This window comes from Xiphophorus hellerii, chromosome 8, assembly GCF_003331165.1.
Source record: "Xiphophorus hellerii strain 12219 chromosome 8, Xiphophorus_hellerii-4.1, whole genome shotgun sequence".
Classification (NCBI taxonomy): Eukaryota; Metazoa; Chordata; class Actinopteri; order Cyprinodontiformes; family Poeciliidae; genus Xiphophorus; species Xiphophorus hellerii.
In genome coordinates this window covers 25,613,055-25,632,234 of record NC_045679.1, presented here as the reverse complement: position 1 = coordinate 25,632,234, position 19,180 = coordinate 25,613,055, and the positions used below count along the sequence as shown (strand labels likewise).

At 40.0% G+C, this 19,180-nt stretch overlaps 1 protein-coding gene across 2 annotated transcripts; it reads left to right on the top strand.

Moving 5' to 3' along the window:
* Positions 1 to 128: 128 nt before the first annotated feature.
* On the top strand, positions 129 to 19,028 carry hip1r (huntingtin interacting protein 1 related). Of its 2 annotated transcripts, none has more exons than XM_032569177.1 (33): positions 129 to 319; positions 1,394 to 1,457; positions 2,842 to 2,984; positions 3,079 to 3,135; positions 3,370 to 3,450; positions 4,303 to 4,379; positions 4,676 to 4,737; positions 4,874 to 5,014; positions 5,101 to 5,158; positions 5,259 to 5,334; positions 5,994 to 6,131; positions 6,208 to 6,330; positions 6,648 to 6,831; positions 6,930 to 7,018; positions 7,105 to 7,221; positions 7,315 to 7,416; positions 8,394 to 8,588; positions 9,068 to 9,178; positions 9,279 to 9,473; positions 9,552 to 9,699; positions 10,383 to 10,469; positions 10,550 to 10,657; positions 10,735 to 10,871; positions 11,955 to 12,065; positions 12,249 to 12,307; positions 12,466 to 12,496; positions 12,593 to 12,655; positions 13,948 to 14,048; positions 14,160 to 14,265; positions 15,752 to 15,875; positions 15,996 to 16,057; positions 16,771 to 17,337; positions 18,207 to 19,028. In XM_032569177.1, the coding sequence occupies exons 1-33, from the start codon at positions 239 to 241 to the stop codon at positions 18,240 to 18,242; spliced, it is 3,834 nt and encodes a 1,277-aa protein (XP_032425068.1). In that variant the 5' UTR covers positions 129 to 238; the 3' UTR covers positions 18,243 to 19,028. The 2 variants fall into 2 exon arrangements, with proteins under 2 accessions (XP_032425068.1, XP_032425067.1); XM_032569176.1 differs by having other exon boundaries at positions 6,205 to 6,330.
* Positions 19,029 to 19,180: the final 152 nt, after the last annotated feature.

Sequence of the window (19,180 nt, the reverse complement as noted above, 5' to 3'; positions counted from 1 at the left end):
CATATCCCCTGTTCTTATTTAGTTGATCTACTTTTAATGTGTGGTTGTTTGTGCTCTGAAGACATCTTTTCTCCATTCTAAGGTTTTATTTAGAAATTTTCCCATGTCGTTTGGAACAAGTGAAAATCAAGTTTAGCAGGAGTGATCTGGCGACCTGACGCACCTTCAGTTGTTTTCTGTCTGCGAGGATCACTGGACGTAGACGTGTAGTCGCCTTTGGATTTATTCGTCTGACAAAATGAGTAAAACGAAGAACAAAAATGACGACAAAACGGAGAAGGCCTTGGCTGCTGAGAAACAACAGTTTGGCAAGCAGCAGGTGAGAATTAAAATTGCTACTCAAAAGAGGAATTTTCTCTTTGCTAAATTTTATTTTCCCAAAATGTGGTTTGGCTTCAGCTTGGTGCGTTGCCGCAATATTATGTGGTTGAAAAGTATTGTTTAATCAGAATGTATGTCCTACAGCTAAACTTTAACATAACTACAGACATGAAATGTTTCACTTTGACTCATTAAAAGTTGGTTCAGTTTTTTGTTTTTGTTTTATTGGGTTCTATTCAGTCGTAATAAGTGGTTAGTAACATTTTAGCTTTAATATGTTGCATATCTTACATTCTATAAAAAATAGACTTGTTTTAGCTAAAGCTAACAGCTAGTCAGAATAAAAGCAAACTTATGCCATGCTAAAAAGTACAGCCTTTAAAATGTCTTAGAAGTTCATATCAGTACTTTTTTAAAAATAAACCATCAATTGTTAGATTGTAAATTAAATGGAAATGTGATTATTTCGATTAGATGACCAAGTTGGTCCATTGTCTCTATCATTGACCTTCACATTGCAAACTAAGTGTTAAGTTAATCCAGCTGTACTGAATAAATCTGAACATCAAATAACATATTTTATTGTTTTTTTTGTTATTTTACACACATTTTCATCACAGTCATTCCAATCTGATACACAAAACATGGCTGAGTTTTTTTCCATTGGTGTTTCACATTGGAAGGTTATTCTTGCCAGTCATGGACCAACACCACCTTCTATTTAAATAACCACAGCTTTAATAAAAATAAATGACAAAAACAAATGTGATGGTGCTTTAAAGGTTTCTAAAATAGCATTTTCATGGACCACTGTGAAATATGACAACTGAGTCCTAATGATTGAACACTTTTTCCTTAGCCTCCTTTGATTAGCTGTTAGCTTCAGCTCTGTGAAAAAAAACTAGCTTTCATCCAAAACTGGTACACCAAAAGAGTCTTCAGCATGTAAAATAATTCAGAATATTTTTTTAAAGATTACACTGAGTAAAGAACAGAAGCTAACTGAGGTCTTTTGTTAATGTCAGTTTAACTTTTCAGGCTTTAAGTGTTTTTTCTGTTGTCATTTTTTCAGCTCCAGAGCCTCAGCAAAATTGCCACCACAGCTGAAGTTGCACCTAAAGAGAAGTATGTTCGCAGTATCCTTTAAAACTGTACTTTAAAAAAATAATTAGATGCTGACTTTTAATCTAGTAAATGGGAAATTATTTTAACTAATAAGGAAAGCTGAAGACAGTTTAGCGCTGTACTTCTAGCATGCTAACATAAAGCTAGCAGCTTTTTGGTGTAAAATAATGGCTTCTTGCTGGAAAGCAGAAATTTGAGTTTTGCTTTAAGTTTTTTCATCAATTATAATACTTAGTGCTTCAGGTGAAAACTTCCCCAAATAGTTTAACATAACAAGCTATTTTTGCAACTCATTTTTGAAAGTAATATAGAAAATACAAAGGTTTGTGAGGGCTAAAGATTAGATACATACAGAGCTGTGAAAAGGGTTTTGCTGTCTTAAATAGTAAATTTGTCTTTGCTTTATTTCATTCTGAAATATCTTTGATAAACTATTTTACTATCAACCTGAGTAAACACAGAAAGCAGTTTTTACTTTAGGAGTTTATTACGTAATTAAAAGAAAAACTATTCAAACTAACTAAAGCCTGTGTGAAAAACTAATTTCCTGCTAAACCTAATAACTGGTTGTCACAAATGACAGTGAGACATTTGAGTCGTTTTGGTCCACACTCAGGCCACGGCATCATAACTGGGCTGAAATCCAGACTTAGACTAGGCCACTCCAAAGCCTTATTTTGGTTCTCTTTTGAACATTCACAGGGGTAACAGCTGTTGTACTTTGGGAAATTGTCCTGCTTTCACAATCCAAATTCACTAGATTGTTAATGTCATAAATTGATTATTGAATGATTCTGGGATTTTCTGCAGTCAAACAAAGTTTATGCTTTTTTTATGTCTGGCAAGGTGTTAAAACCTTCACTTTGTTAGGAGGAAAAATATTTATTATTTTGTTACAGCACTGAGCATAAACAGTTCTTATCAGATGCTTACATAATGTCATTGTGATTATGAATATCAGTAATTTTAAGCTTGTTCAATTGGACTAATAGCTTTAATTTCTAATATCAGAGTTGAATGTGCAAATTTGAATATGTTGTGCATTTAAAACTCATAAATACAAACTCTTTGTCAATTATATTTCAAAAAGAGTTCAGTTTTTAAAAACGCATCTCTGTTTAGCGATGTCAGACATCCTAAGCTTCACTGCTGCTGGTACAAAGTGATGACAAAAAATGTCACTTTCTGGGGTTTCTTAGAGGGAAATCACCTAAATTATTATGACTTGTAACCTTGAAAGCCTGTAAAAGGTTTGCAGATCTACTTGACTTTGTTTACGTAGATCTAAAAATAATAGATATGCCCTGATATGACTATAATTTCAGTGGAATCTCTGCAAAGTGTTTCTGCATTAGTCCGTCTCGTGCATTGGGAGTTTCCCTAACATCTCCGCAGATATAATTCTGGGAACTCACAAAGAGGGCGGAGCCACCACCTTCTGGTCGTACGTCCCCAACCTGCCTCTGTCCAGCCAATCCCTGGTCAGCTGGAAGGTCTGCTACCTGCTGCACAAAGTGCTCAGAGAGGGCCACAGGAATGTGAGTTAATCTCTACATTTGCTCAGTGTAACTTCCTGTTCACATCCATTACGTTTAACCTTGTTTGTCTCCCCCCCCACCCCCCGACCCGCAGGTCATTACAGATTCTCACAGACACAGCCGCAGTATAAGAGACATGGGAGTCCTGTGGGTGAGCGAGTGGATAGAAGATACAAACTTACATCATGTCCGATGCATTTAATCTGCACGTTTAATCACACAGAAAATTCAAAAGACCTTTTAGTATGCAGTACAGTCAGCAAATTTAACAAAATCCCAACATGCTCTTAATAAAAAGTTCATCAGTGGATTGTTTTTAAAAATAAGCGAAAAATAAGTTCAAATAAGCGGCTAAACTCCTAACCCACTGTCTGTGTTTTCCCAGGGAAACCTGCATGATCGATATGGTCACATTGTTGCCTTGTCTGCTAAATATCTCCACCTCAAAATGGAGTTTCATGCAAAGGTGATATATCTTCATTCTGCCGAATTACTCAGATGGAAATGATCTGCTATTTACAGTGAGAGTGTTTGTTTGTGCTTATCATGTGTGATTCTGTTTATGCTTGAGCAGAGAAGACAGCAGGGTGAAAAGACAAAACCTAAACACAAATCAAATACTTTATTATTAATCCCAGTGGGGAATTAAATTAAATCTGTCTGGAGTTTTCCTTTTTACACAATTAAGCAGAAGAAAAAAGGCACCTTACACTTAGCACAGTGTCTTTATCGGATCCTGAGAGTAAACTGAGCCAAAAATAATCTTTCATCCTCGAGTTGATGATCCTTAGATTGCTACACTGTCTCCAAATGTAATGTTACGACATGTCATGTCAGTATAGATCATATATTGCTCCAGAATGTGAATGATCTTATTCTGCTAGATTAAAAGTCCAGAGAAAGCACCCCTCCCTGGCTCCTCCTCCACTCGGCTCCTTCAGACTAGCGGCAGCAGCAGCTAGCAAACACCTGGTAGAACTGGGAGTCTGCTGAGCTTGTCGTAAATGCTTCGTCTCAGTGAAACGCTCCTCAGAACGTTGTTACAGGACTAAAGGCTTCCTGAAGGTGGAGTGTTGGAAAGAATAAGAGTTTCTTTAAAAAGAAAACTGAATTTCAAGGCGTCAAATTGCAAAATCAAATTTCTTTTAAGTCATATTTGATAAATATACAGCATTTTTATAGCAACTGAAGGTAACACAGTTACTTGATTCTGGTATAAAATTATACTATGTGCCTGGAATATGAGTAATGCCGTCCCTTTAAGAAATGAAAAACGGATTAAGGAGCATGCCGTGTAACATGTGACGTTCTTCAACAGCACAAGGTGATTCCAGGTAACCTTGAGGCCTCTGACGACACTCTGGAGAGAGAAGCAGGAACTGACATGACCAAAGTGTAAGTTTCCTTCTTCCTGGCTTCTGCTGTGGGATCAGCTTGTGCCACAACAATTTTATTGTCTTTTGAGGATATTTTTTCCCCCCAGTCTTTATAGTTTTTTTTAAAATTTAATTTAATTTAGTTATTTGCCATTATTGGACCCTTGCAACAACATTTCACTCAATATGTGTAGCTGAATGACAATAGAGCCTGCCTAATATTTTGTTATATGTACTCCTTTTGTCTCTATAAAAGGATTTTGAATTATCAGCTGACTGTCATCATCATGTTTTTATGTATTTATGGCGTTGTAGGCTGGATATGACTCAGGAGCTGCTGGATTACTTGGATGCTGGACTGAAGATGGCTGAGACGGGTGAGACTTCCATATTCAGTCCGTTCATATGGGGAAACGTGTTGGTTAGATGAACGGAAGGATCTATCATGCGTTCATAAAAACCTAAAACAAAGGTTTACTTTATGTTACTGAAACTGAAATGTTGTGTTTGAAGTCCTCCGTCAGATGGACGCCAACGGGGCCAAATCCACAACCCCGGCTGGTCAGTGCAGGCTGACGCCTCTCATCCCGCTCATCCTGGACTGCAGCTACCTCTACCACTTCTCTGTCCGGCTGCTGTTCAAGCTGCACAGCCGTGAGTGGCAGCCTTTTGTTGTGACCTCAGCGACCTCTGCAGAATCACATTCAGCTCTAACCGTATCCCAAAAACAAAATTCCCAGGTATCTCTGCGGATGCGCTCCTCGGACACAGAGAGAGATTCCGTGACCTTTTCACGAGGTCGGTCAGGACGACTACATCTATTTTTTTAAATTATTATGTAATGAAACGGGCTGGACTGTTTTTTTGTATTTACTTGTGCTTTTGTTTGCTTTCGCAGCCTCACACAGTTCTTCAACAGAGCCAGAGAAATTGAGTTCTTTAAGAGTATCATCCAGATCCCAGACCTCCCAGACGTAAGTGGAGACGAACAGCGGTGCACCGATTGAAGATTTCTAGCCGATCAGCGATATTTACAAAAGCCTGACACGCCAGTTCCAGTTTTGGCCAGTACCAACTTTTTTTGTGTGAAAAGTTGCTAAATGTAGCAACAGATTTGCTACAGTCAACAGTGGGGTGACTGTTGCTAACCCAGCATTTGAAACACAAAATCAATTCACTCATTGAGAATTAATGATACAGAAGTTGTAGCCATTTTATGATTTATTATAATTGTGGGCTTTTTTAAAATTTTCCCACAAGAATAAACAAACATGGCTTTTAAGCATAACAGACCAATTTTTAATTAGAGGTGCACCAATTACAGTTTTTTGGCCGATGCCAATTTTTTTTCCCTCAGAAAAGTCGTTAAATGTAACGACAAAGTTGCTAAGTCGGTAACAGTGGGGTGACAATTGCTAGGCTAACATGCTCGGCTAGCAATAGTCACCTGATGGTCTTACCTTTGCATATGTAAATGAGATCGATGGATAAAGCTGCTTTCACAAGTGAGTCTTGGTTGAAACCCAACACCCAAAACTAAGGAAATCAGGGCCGATTCATCGGTGCACCCTTCTTTATAACCGTTTCATTTATCAGGTTTCCGGTCAGTAACCTGTTGATCTCCACTCCCCAGGGTCCTCCAAACTTCCTGCGAGCCGCTGCCCTGGCTGAGTACAAAAAGCCGGTGGTGCTGATGCCTGGCGAGGATCGTCCAGAGGAGGACGAGGCGGACACGCAGCCAGAGTTGAGAGAAACGACGCAGATGTCACAGGTGCGCCGCTTCTGTACGAGTTGAAAGAACACGTTTTCCCGTAACCCGTGTTAAAACGTGTCTCTTTTTCCAGCAGTACTATTCGGTCAGCCAGATGGGAGGACCCGAGGCGTCTCTGGACTACAGAGACACCGACGGCAAAGGCTACAAGAGGGAGCCGGAGGCGCTGAAACCGGAGGTAGAGCTCATCAAGAGTGAGGTGAGATGAGGCCCATCATGCACTGCGAGTGCAGAACCCAGAATCAAAATCAAGCTTTTTTTTCCAGCCAAATTTTGACTTTTCAAAGTCAGAATGTCCCTCGTTTTTTTTTTCTAAAAAATATCTGAGATTAATTTAAAAACTTCTGTTTTTTCTTGAAAACTTGCTCCTCTGCTTTTCTATCTACACCAGCCCTGATAGGCTGTCGCTGTAAAACAAAAAGAAATGGCGGTAGCATGACGTGTGTGAATACTTTGCATCTTACATGGATTCCTGGTGCATAATTAGGATTTTTTTCCCCCCCCTGTTTTCTTCAGGCTCAGAAATGCATGATAGAGTTAAAGTCTCAGGTGAACTGTCTGGAGGCGGAGCTTGAGGAGCAGCGCTCCCACAAACAGGTCGCCCTGGTCGAAAACGAACACCTGCGGATGGAAGTGGAGGCTCTACGCAGCGCTAACGTGGCCAACGTCGGAGCTCAGATTGGATACAAAGAGGCGGACAGTGAGTGGACGGCTTTTTCTTTTTTTTAGTGTTGAGACTACAAACGGAATCAGTCGGACGTCAGTAAAATTCTTCTTTTTCTTTTTACCTGTGAACAGGCAGAGCTCAGGCTGCTGAGGTTCGCTTCACGCAGCTCAAAGAGAGACACGCAGAGCTGGTTACGAGCCACGCCGACCTAATGAAGAAGGTCGAACTGAAGGCGTTGTTTGGTTTTACTCTCAGACCGTTTGGTGTTTTGGCTCTAACCCAGGATTTCTTTATGTCCTGCTGCAGAATGCAGAAACGGTTAAGATGCTGTCGGGTACAAAGGTCGCGCAGGACGACTTACTGAGGGCCAAGCAGCAGCTGGAGAGCGAGGTGGAGAACCTGAGACTGGAGAAAAGAAACGCGGTGAGAACATCCCTGACTGCTGCTGCTAAGATTATCTATCACAAAAAATGATTGTAATGATTTGGACTGAAGACTTTATTCTCGAACAAACAGACGAGTCATCAGCAGCAGGAAGTCGACCGCCTGAATAAAGAGCTGCTGGAGCAGAGAGCGGAGATGGCCGTGCTCCGCAGCACTCTGGAGAGTAAAGAGATGGTAACACCGAAATGTTGCGATTTGCACGAAACCTTCCTGCATCTTCGACAGCGTATCAGAGCCACAGTAGATAAAAAAAAAACATAAAACGGAGTAAAATCTCTGCCAAAAATCTCAGAGATGTGCTGAATCTCAGAAATTTTCTTGGAAAAAAATGTGGAAATTTTCTGAGCCTCAAAAGTCTAACGTGTGTGAGAAAAAAGCTAAAGAATTTTAAGATTAATCTTAGAAATTTTCTGGAAAATGCGTAGAGTGCATATTGAGTTTAGTCTGAGAAGAAACTTGAAATTTTCTAGAAAAAATAAATAAATTTTTGAGCTCAAAAAGTCAAAGACTTCCACGTTTGAAACTCAGAAAATTTGGCGGGGCGGGTGGTGGGGGGGGGGGTTTACTCTTCTTTTTTTTTTTCTGACTATAATTATCCTTAAAACGCCGTCGTATTTGTCACACTCGGACCAAAAAATCTTTTGGAAAATGGTTCTTCAAAAATAATTGAAACATTATATTTTAATCCATAAAGTTTTGTCTTTTTGAAATTTTTTTTTACATTTCTTCATCACAGAAACTTCCTCAATATGTAGCAAGTAGCGATGAAAGTCATATCGGCACTAACATCCGTATCAGACGACATAAGTCATTTTTTAACGGACAGGTGTTGATCTAATGATATCAACAACAGATATTTATTTCCATTTTGGTGCACTTATATAAATTTTACAATTATTCACTGAATAATAAAACATTTTTTTGTTTCTCTCTGAAGACATTAATGCAGAATAAAGGATGGAGATGTAGTGATGCATCTCCTTGTATCTCTACATCTTTCGTCAAAAACAACAGATTTGTAAAATGTGAGAATCTGTGTCCTGTTTAATCATTTAGATCGGGGAGTTTTGGAAGAAATCAAACATTTAAGGAGTGATTTTCTTTAATCACTAGCCTTATGGCTTTTTATGTTAATAATGAATTCTCTCCAGGAGGGGACTCAGGTGAGCAGCAGCCTGACGGCGCTCCAGGCGGAGCGGGACTTGCTGCTGCGCTCCGCCGTGGAGAAAGACGCAGAGCTGTCGTCTCTCAGGCAGCTGGCCCAGCAGCAGCAGAGCTTCGTGGATCTGGAGAAGGAGCGGCTGAGCCGAGAGCTGGAGGCCCTGAGAGCCCAGCTGCAGCAGCAGGTACCAGCCGCTGGCGTCACACCACCACATCTGGAGGTCCGACTCATCCAGAAGCTTCTGGAAGCGGCCGGAGTTTGTTTTGTTCAAGTGTTGAAAAAGAAAACCTCTATTTTTCTTTCTTTATTTTGAACTTTATTTTGAAAATTCTTTCAAACTTTGATTAATTCGAACCTTCTTTCAAAAATTCTTTCAAACTTTCCTTTGAACTTTCTTTCTAATTTTCTTATGAGCTGTCTTTTCTTTCCTTCCCTCCATTTTTTCCGTCTTTAATTCAATCCTTCCTGTCTGTTTCTAGAAACAGCTCCATAAATTCATGCCGGTGCTCTCCGGTGTTTCTGTAACTCAGGGAAAACTCTGAGAATGAAATCTGATCTGACACGCTTAGTGAACTTCAGTCTGCAGACGCTCCAGCAGAGAGAAACATCAGAAACATTTTTCTCCACTCTTCAAGCGTCAGACTTCCTGTTTTTGCTCCGTAGCTCGCCATCAACGCAGAGCAGAGGCTGGAGATCGACCGGCTGAAGCGAGAGCTGGACTCCACCAGAGCAGAGCTGACTCGAGCCAACACTCTCCTGCAAAGCAAAGAAATGGTGAGATGATTTCTGGAAACTCCTTTGAATGATCTCCTGTTTGCAGTTTATACATATGCGTGTGTGTGGTTTTCTTTTTTCTTCTTCCCCCCGTCTTTAGAGCGGCACGCAGCTGAGCAGCACGCTGGCCGGCCTGCAGGCGGAGAAGGATGCGCTGCTGCGGTCGGTCCGGGACCAGGAGGCGGAGCTGAGCTCTCTGAGGCAGCAGGCTCTGCTCCACCACAGCACCCTGGAGCAGGAGAGGCAGCGCAGCAGCATGGAGCTGGGGAGCTTACGCTCCCAGATGCAGCAGCAGGTGCCGCAGCGTCCGCCTCGCCGAGCTCTGTCGCTCCGATTCGGTCGGTGACTGTAAGGGTTGTGTTTTGTGACCCAGGCCTGTCGGGAGGGCAAGCTGGCCCAGAAGCTGCAGGACGAGCAGTTCTGTCTGCTTCAGTGTGCCGTGGTGGAGGCCGAGGGCATCATACTGGACGCCGTGGCCAAACTGGACGACCCCGTACATGTCCGCTGCATCAGTTCTCCAGGTAGCAAAAACAAAAGAAAAAGCAGGGACAACACTAAAACGCATCTGTTAATAGGGCTGCAAGCTTATCGATATCGCACAATCACAAAATCCAATACGCTTATGGTTAAGACCTGCCTGGTAGCAGGAGATGCTGGCTAATTTTTTAAGTACTATGGAGTCAAGGTCTCTCTGCCTGGAATATATTTGGTGAGTCTTGTTGTTTGATGCAGCATTAACAGATTCACCAGGTAAAATCAAGAGTAAAGGAGTAAAGACCATTGAAATGAGGTCTATATTTACTGTAAAACATTCTCAGAATCACTTTTTTATTATTTAGTTCACACCAAAATTTAATCCTCTCCAGCATGTTACTCTCCCCAGCATTTTTATCCATTTGCATCCCGCATGCAGACCAACTGGTTAATAATAAATGCATTGGTTCTTCTCATATCTGTTGTTGTTGACTGTTGTATTCAGTTTGAGTAATATCACTAGATCAAGCTTTTCTAACTTTCTGCACTGCAAAAATAAGTAATAAAAGTGTGTATGATTCCTGCTGATATCAGTATTGGTATCGTATCGGTATTGTAACACCCCTATTAAAAATCACAGAGACATAAAATGCTCCCTTTCTTCAAACCTTTAAAGGTCCATTTGCGTTTTTGAACCACATATAAATCACCTGTCCTTCTGTTTTTCCAGATTATTTGATAAACCGAGCTGAAATCACTCTGGGCTCCATTGATAAAATGCAGCAGAGCCACATGGTCTACCTGGGAAACAGGAACGGTGAGTCAGACACACACACAGTTAGCCTCCATGTTGACCTCGGACGTTGAGCCTGACTAGGTTTTCTTGATGCTTTCCAGACGCCAGTGGCCTGCTGAGAGCCGTCACCCAGTTTTCCCACCTGGCCGCCGACACCATCGTTAACGGCTCGGCAACGTCGCACTCGGCTCCCGTCGACCACGCTAACGGTAAGACGCTCTACAAACGCCCCGGTCCTCTCTGAGGCTGCTGCCTGTGCGCTCAGCTGTTCTCTGCCCTCGTCCAGGTTTAACGGACAGCTGTCGGGAATGTGCCAGCCACTGCCTGCAGTACCTGAATGATCTGAAATCTCAGGCCAACTTGCAGCGAGCCAACCCGTCTGCCATACGCTACACCGTCCAGCGCATCCTCGCCATGGGACAGGTAAGAGGCAACGAGATTCATCACAATAACAAAACTAATGCAGCTCTGATGCAGGCTGTGGTAACAACTGTAGTGTTTCGATAGCAAGTATCAGGTGTTAATAGACATAATGACAAATCTGAAAACTTATTGGTCTTAGTGGAGATGCGCGATATATTGAATCGCAGTTGTTTTTGCTGTATCAGTTTTTTCTAAGTCACGATGAGGAAGGACAGCTTGGATGTAATGTTTCACTGGATATCATATTTCCAATGTGAGTAATTTCACCCAGCTTCAACCAAAAATCTACCAAACACAGACGGCTACAGTTTATTTTAAAGTGAGACTTCTTGTTAGTACACCAGCTTTGTTGTTTTAATGTTATTTTATATCTGCTGAGCCTGTTACACCATTCGGAGTTCAAGTCAATACACAGTAAACCCTCCATATTGTCACTGGAAGCACTTTCACTGCAACAGTTAGGTTCACAAGGTTTATATTGTAAAATCCACACACATATACACATATATATATATATATATGTGTATATGTGTGTGTGTGTGTAAACGTTTCTTCTGTATGAATCTGTATTTTTGTAATTGGGTTATTTATTTGTACGCATTTATTTCATTTTAGAATGAGAAAATCTGAGAATTTGACGTAACGTTAAAACTTTCTGTCAAATATCTGATCAGAATTGCAGATATAAAACTGTCACTCTTTTTTAAACCCTTGCTACACCTTCATGCCGGCCCGTGACGAATCATAGCGCAGCTAAACTGGATTTCAGACGAGGTGATGAATTTAAGATTTTGACCAGGAAAAGGACAGAAAACATCACGTTCCAATAAGAATTTTTTTTTTGTAACTAGATCATGTAACAGGTGAAAGGAGGAACTTTTACTGCAATTGAAACTAAAATTGGCAGAAAAACTACCTTGTAGACATGAAATTATTGATGTTTTTATGGATAAGACAATCCTTGTGCAGTTTTCCTCAATATATAATATCATAGTCAATTAACGTAGCTTTTGTATCTCTGTTGTTTCCCTATTGAGCTGCTGCAGCTCTGCTGAAGGCTTTACCCTTATATTTGTTGTTCAGGAGCTGCGGCCCAAAGGACAGGATGTGCTGAAGGAGGAGCTGGGAAGCATGGTGGATAAAGAAATGGTTGCTACGTCAACCGCCATCGAGGAGGCTGTGCTGCGGATGGACGTACGGACAAAGTTTACACAATGTTGTTTCAGCTACCGGGCTTGGTGGCCAATAATTATAGCTTGAAATAAAGCATATTCAGAGTATTCAGTGTTTAATCAGAAGATTAAGTGTTGAATCAGTTTGTAGAATCTGATGGGACTCCCACATTTTAATATGGATTATGGAAATTGTGTCTTTTAGGAGATTCTGTCCCAAGCAAAGAAAGACACAAACGGTCTAAAGCTGGAAGTCAACCAGAGGTAAGAAGATGCTAAGGAATGGCAAAAAAAAAAGTTTTCCTCCTTCATAATAATCATAATTTTTAAGCAAATACAAAAACAATCATGAAAGAATAAAATGAGTTGAAGTTGTAAATATATAAATTAAAAAAAACGTCACCTGTCTGCTTTTCTCCCAGCATCCTGGGATCCTGCTCAGATCTGATGAAGGTAACACATCTCTGACTCCAGCTGCTCGTCGTGAACTCAGTTTAACGAAAACACTCTAACAGGATTTTTAATTTTTTTTTATTTTATCACGTTCAGGCCGTTCATATCCTGGTCACGGCCGCTACCGACTTACAGAAGGACATCGTGGAAGGAGGCAGGGTGAGTTGGAGAGAAACCTTAAAGCTAGACTTCCTGTAAACTGAACACATTTCTCTCTTCTTTTATGTCCTTATTTTTTGAACTGGAAGGAGGGCGGTTAATTATGAGAGAAAAATTCGAGCAAGGCTTCTCGCCCCATAAAAGTTTAGAAAGAAATGGTCTGAAATGTAAGAAAAAAGGCTAGATAGAATGTTTTTATTCTCTTTTTTCTCCAACAAATAGACCAAATCTATTTCTTCAAGCTCCCAACACTCTTTTTTCTTTTTTTTTGTATTGTAACCTGGAGATAACTATAATTCGGATTAAATCAAACGTTACTGATTGGAATGGAAAAGCTTAAAGAAAAAAGAATTTCATGTACTGACTAAATAAATGTATTTAGTTTATTTCACCTGTTACTTGTGAGAAGATTCATACAAAACTTACTCTACATTTATTTTCTTCTTTGTTTTGATCAGTTTTTTTCAAGATAGTTTATTTAAGGTAAAAAAAAAATGTTTTGATTTATTAACTTTCTTCAGAAAAATCACTCCTTAATGTAGACAAATAAATATAAAATTTTAATTAAGCTAAAAAGTTATTCAAGGTTAAAAGAACGTACCTTACCCCAAAGAGTTCAATAAAATATTATTTTATTGTGAAAATAATAAAATAATTTTATTATTTTATAATAATTTGCAATAAAATAGGCATTATTTATTGCAATTTCCTCTTTATTATTTAATTGCAACTATTATTATTATCACTATTTTTTATTTTATTACACTCCTTTATAAGGACAAAAGATGGAACAATAGATGAAATTTACACAACTTATTTGAAAATGTAAAATTTTACAAGAAACAAATTTCTCTGTGGAGAAACAGGTCTTTTTAAGTTTAGCATTTAATTATTTTTAGTATTTCGGAACGTAAGGTTTGTTTTATTTTGTTGTTTTAATATATTTTTTCTCATTTTGTTGTAACTTTTGAAAATGAAGTGAAGTTTTATCCCGGTTCCAGTTTCTTATCTTCAGCTCCTGTCGGTTTTAGATCTCCATAAAGAAAATCATTTGCAAATAAAACATTTTCTTTTTAGTCTGTGGCATCTGATTTCTAATCTTACAAATAGCCTTAGATCTTAACTTCTTTTATAAATTTATGACAACAAAAAAATTTACATTTGTTTTTTTTTAAATTTTTTACAAAATATTTCTTACATTTGATTTGATGGAAATTGATGCTGTATGAAATATAAAGTGATGCTTTTCCACCTGAAATGTTTAAACGGCTATGTTCTTACTTCGCCTGCAGGGGGCGGCGTCTGTTACCGACTTCTACGCCAAAAACTCTCGCTGGACTGAAGGTCTCATCTCAGCGTCCAAAGCTGTGGGCTGGGGAGCCACTCAGCTGCTGTAAGGATGAACTAAGACTGAAGCTGCCGATTCAGACAGGTTACAGGTTACAGAAACGTGGGAAGAGTTTTCTGCTGACTTGGTTTTCCGTGGTCGCCTGTTTGCTTCCAGAGACTCGGCCGACCGGGTTGTGGGGGACAAAGGATCTTATGAGGAGCTCATTGCCTCGTCCCACGAGATCGCTGCCAGCACTGCACAGCTGGTTGCTGCGTCCAAGGTACGAACACCAGATCCAAGTTTTGACATTTTACAAAAGAACACCCATTTCTGAAAGATACACTCTTAAATTGAAATAGAGATGCAGAGAACTGTAACATAACTTAAAGTAAAGATAAATGTAGATAAAAAGATTTTTAAAAAAGCAACATTAAACACTTTTTTCTTTTTATTTTCCATCAACGGTCATTATTTATTTATATTTGGAGTTGAGACGACTCAAACTGCTTCTAGAAACTTCAGCGTTGCTACTGAAACTAAAACATCTTTTCTAAACTCAGCACATTGCATGACAGACAGAGGCTTAAAGCTGGAGGGAATAAAGAGAGCAACCAGTGTGTACTCTGGATAGGTTTTCTGTTATTTCCTGAATGTCTTGCTCTCTCTCCCTCCCTGGCAGCTGTAATGGAAAATTTTATCATGTGCGCCTCACCCCTGTTGTGCTTTAGATTGTATCTGCATGATCTTATCATGAGATTGATCAAGCTGCTCTCCTATGTAGACATCTACAGTGCCGTATAACAGCAGGGGATGTCGGTGATCCAGGAGACCATCTAGGTGTTACTTCCCCAACCCAGAACAGAGGCTGCATTTTATGCATTAAGTAACAATCCCCCTTTGCTTAACAATAGACAAATGGCAAGACCATCTGTGTTGGGCTCCACAGAATCCTTGGTGCATAACAATCAAGGATTCACACCTATAATCCAATCAGGTCTCTCTTCTCTCTGTTGGGAATCACCCAGAGACGGTGACACCCTGCTGCTATATGATCTGCTGACCAGCACATACAAAAGGAAGCCAGAATCCATTGTTAGGAAGAGCAGACTTGACAGACTCCTTTGACTCTGTATTTCTGTTCTCACCTTGCAAGTTTTTAATGAATTTCTTATGTCATCTCATCCAGACTCTTGTTAAAGTAATTTCTTCCATGACACAGTCAGCATGATGCATAGACTTCAGAGCAGACTCCTTTGCGTCTTACTTCTTTGCCTGGCTCTAACTTCATTTTCAGACCTAACAAACACTGAAAACAGCTTATGTGGGGTCCTGTGGTGGCACAGGGGTTAATCACGGCCCACATACGGAGAGGCCTTAGTCCTTGACACGGCCGTCGCAGGTTCGATTCCCGGCCTGGTGACCTTTGCCACATGTCTTCCCCCTCTTTTGTTACCTATCTTCCTGTCTGAGCACTTTCAAATAAAGACCACTAGAGCCAAAAAAGACCTTTAAAAAAATACATCTTACATTTCAGTCTTCATCACACAGTAACAGCTTCCACACAGAAGATTGTTGTCAGCACTAAGACATGCTGCGTTGACTGATCAGAAAGAGATTGGATCTTTGCGTTTTTGACCCACAAGGTTCTGATAATCAGTCTATTTCTTTGTGCACATCTGTATTTGAAGACCACACCAGCAGGGACTAAAATGAAAGTCGTGGCATATTTTCTGAGGATTTAACACTAAATGTTGCTGCCGTTCCAGGTGAAGGCTGATCGCAACAATAAGAAGCTGTACACGCTGCAGCAGGCCTCTCGGCATGTGAACGACATGGCCGCCGTAGTCGTCACCTCCACCAAGCACGGACAGCAGCAGATCTCCGACCACGGTCAGAGAAACAGCTCAGGAAAAAAAAACTGGCTTCATAACCTGTCTTTACCTGCCTCAGTCTATTGTTTATCTAGTTTATTCTGACACTTTTACATTTAAGTATTTTTTGTCTTTGCAGGTGTGATGGACTTCTCTGGCATGTCTTTAATCAAGCTCAAGAAAGAGGAAATGGAAGCTCAGGTTAGACATCTGAGGAAAAATACAATTTTTCTTGCAGATGCTTACTGGAAGGAGAACCTTCTGTCAACACTAGCATAGTGGTGTCCCTGACATGCCTGAATTAAATAGTGGAATAAGCTCCTATGCTTGTCAATACGTTTTCTAGAGGTTTAGTGATGATTTATATTGTCTTTCATCTAAAACATGAAGAACACTGGACCTTAAAGAGTAGAAAATGACACATTAGCTTAGCGTTATAGTGGTTGAAAGCATATATAAGAATGAGTAAATGATTTAAAAAAGTCCTCCTTTAAGCTTGGGAGTTCACAGCTGAAGCTTAAATGACAAAAATTATTTTCAGAAGAACAATAAATTCAGCAAGAAATAATTTTAGCTGTAAAGAAAGAAAAAAATTTATACAAGCTTAACTAATGGCAGATTTATTCACTTATAATGAGACATTGTTCCCATGTTATATAAGTGAAATAATCTGCCAGTGGAACTAGTACTTTTTCTATCAATATTAAGCAATTATTGGCTTAAAGTGAGTTATTATATCTTGCTGAAAAGTTACTTGTTCGTTAGTTTTGTCTTATTTCAAGTGTACTAAGAACTAGAAACTAGACCAAACAACACTTGGTAACAGTTTGTGTTTTTGAGGCGTGTGGATTCATTGTTGGAGCGGCGGAGCTTAAGTGGATGTTTGAGAACCTCGTTCTGTCTGAACCTGTCAGGTGAAAGTGCTGCAGCTTGAGAACCAGCTGGAGCAGGAGCGAGTCCGCCTTGGGGAGCTCAGGAAGAGGCACTACGAGCTCGGAGCCCCGGGGTCCCCCGACGCCAAAAACGACGATGATGATAGCTTCCCTCCCCCTCCACCGCCTACCCTGCTGGACGCCACCTCACCGCCTCCGTCTTTTTCACACACGCAGCCCTTCACGAGCACGCCGAGCTTCTCACTGCCTCAGTCTTACACACCCTCTCAAACTTACACCCCATCTCAGCCGTTCACGCCTTCCCAACCCTACACTCCCCCTCAAAGCTTCACCCCCTCCCAAACGTACGCACCCTCACAGCCCTACATCCCAGCCCAACCTTACTCTTCATCAATGCCTTACACCCCAAGCCCAACCCAGAGCTACCTGCAGCCCCAGTCTCATTCGTTGTCACAGCTGTCGTCACTCCCATCGGCCGCCGCCCAGACCAAACCGGCGTCTCAGCCGCAGAGCAACACCGAGTCACACAAAGTAGCCTACAAGAAACCAAACATCTTTGTTAAATCCGGAAACTTGCTGAAAAATGCGGTAAGTTCCAACTCTTCTTGATTGAAGTCTTACAGTGTTGTAAAAAAAAAAAAAAAAGTATTTGCCCTCAAAAGTTTCTTCAGGGTTTCAGGTCATCAAACACACTTTAATATCAAGATTAACTGAGGAAATAAAAAAAAAACATTTTCAAATAATGATTTTACTTATTGAGGTTAAAGGTTCAACTTGGACTTGTGTTGAACTTCTTCTACCTTTCATAACCAGGTTTGTAGAATCAAGAAATCCCTTGAACAGAAAACATCTGACCACATGTAATAAGTCCAAAGACATTAAAAAGCCCCCAATCCAAAGAATGATGAGAAACAAAGTGTAGTCTCAAAGGGTTACAGAGGTATTCCTTAGACTTTACGCCTCTGGTGAACTTCAGGAAGAGCCATCGTCCACTAAGGGAGAAAACATGGAAGTGTGGTGAACCTTCCCAGGAGCCAAAGTTTACTCCTGGAGCAGGTCAACAACTCATCCAGGAGGTCCCAATGAAACGCAGAACAACATCTAAAACACTTCAGACCTTACATGTCTCTGCTAAGATCAGAGTTCATGATTCAGCAACGAAACCGACTGAATGAAATGGCATCCATGAGAAAGCCCCAAGGTGAAACCCTCCTCTGACCAGAGAGATCACAAAGGCCCTGTTCACATGTAACAAAAACATCTTAACTTCGAGGAACATTTACTGTTTATTTGTTCGATCATCTGAAACACTGAAGTATCACAAAAAAAAAGCAAAAACAGAAATGGGGCAAATGCTTAGTTCTTTGGTAATGTAAGTTCTTACTGTAATTGCTTACAAAAAGGATTGTGTGAGTAGATGCTGCATACATAAATCTGCTTTTCTCTGTTCTTTACAGTTCAAACGAGGTGAAACTGGAACTGGAGAGTCTTAGTCTGCTGAAGACGACGATTCAGACTTTGTGACGTTAGCCTTCGCTGGAGGATATTGGATACACCTGTCACAGTTTGAAAACTGTAACACGTTTTCAATTTAATATTTTTGTAAACATTTTGAGACCTGCTCTAATTTCTTGATTCCCTAAAAAAAGAAATGGTTTAAATTCTGTTTTGATTTGTCTTGTTTCAACACTTCACACTGATATCAGAACAAACTTCAGCTCATTTTTGTTGGACTTTGTTTTCAAGACTGACTGTTTACTTTTTTCAGTTTTATTTTATCTCGTCCAGTTTGTTTTTAACAGTTGCTCATAGCGTAAGATGACGTCAAGATTTTTCTTAAGAGCGCCTGTAAATAAGTTGTATTTTTCCTAATATTAAAAAAGTGAAAACAACTGGAATGGGAAAAGACAGCATGAATGAACAAAGCTGTTGCAATAAACACCTCTCTATTAGCCTTTTCTTACTAATCTGTGCAATACTGATTATAGTGATTAATCACACTACGAATAATCATGAATCAAAATATATCATTTTTATTTATATAATATTTATCAGTTTTGTATGTTTTGTTATTTAGTGACTGTTTCAAAGCATAGCATGGGTAGATCTTTTACACTGGGATGCAGTTTTCTTGTACTTTTGGGATCCATTGACAGTGAAGACGTGGATTGTGATAGATGCTTAAATGATTTGGGTTGCTGTCATGTGATTGGCTGATTCACTATTTGTGTTTAAGCAATTGAACAGGAGAACCCAATAAAGTGACTACTGAGTGTAAATTGCCCCGTTATTCCTAATTGTAATGTGTGTGCATGAAAACATGGTAATAGGATTACTTTTGCCAGAGTTTGAAAGGAAAAGTCAGAGAAATAACAGTGCCTCTCTTATTATCTACCGTATTTTTTTCTATTGCGAAACAGTTCATTAAAAA

What these genes read in the sequence shown, in the direction of transcription:
- hip1r (XM_032569176.1), top strand. Translation starts at nt 239, where the DNA reads ATGAGTAAAACGAAGAACAAAAATGACGACAAAACGGAGAAGGCCTTG. An exon ending in ACTGAAGATGGCTGAGACGG is followed by an intron (nt 4,738 to 4,873) that starts GTGAGACTTCCA and finishes TTGTGTTTGAAG; the next exon opens with TCCTCCGTCAGATGGACGCC. An exon ending in TAGAGCTCATCAAGAGTGAG is followed by an intron (nt 6,331 to 6,647) that starts GTGAGATGAGGC and finishes TGTTTTCTTCAG; the next exon opens with GCTCAGAAATGCATGATAGA.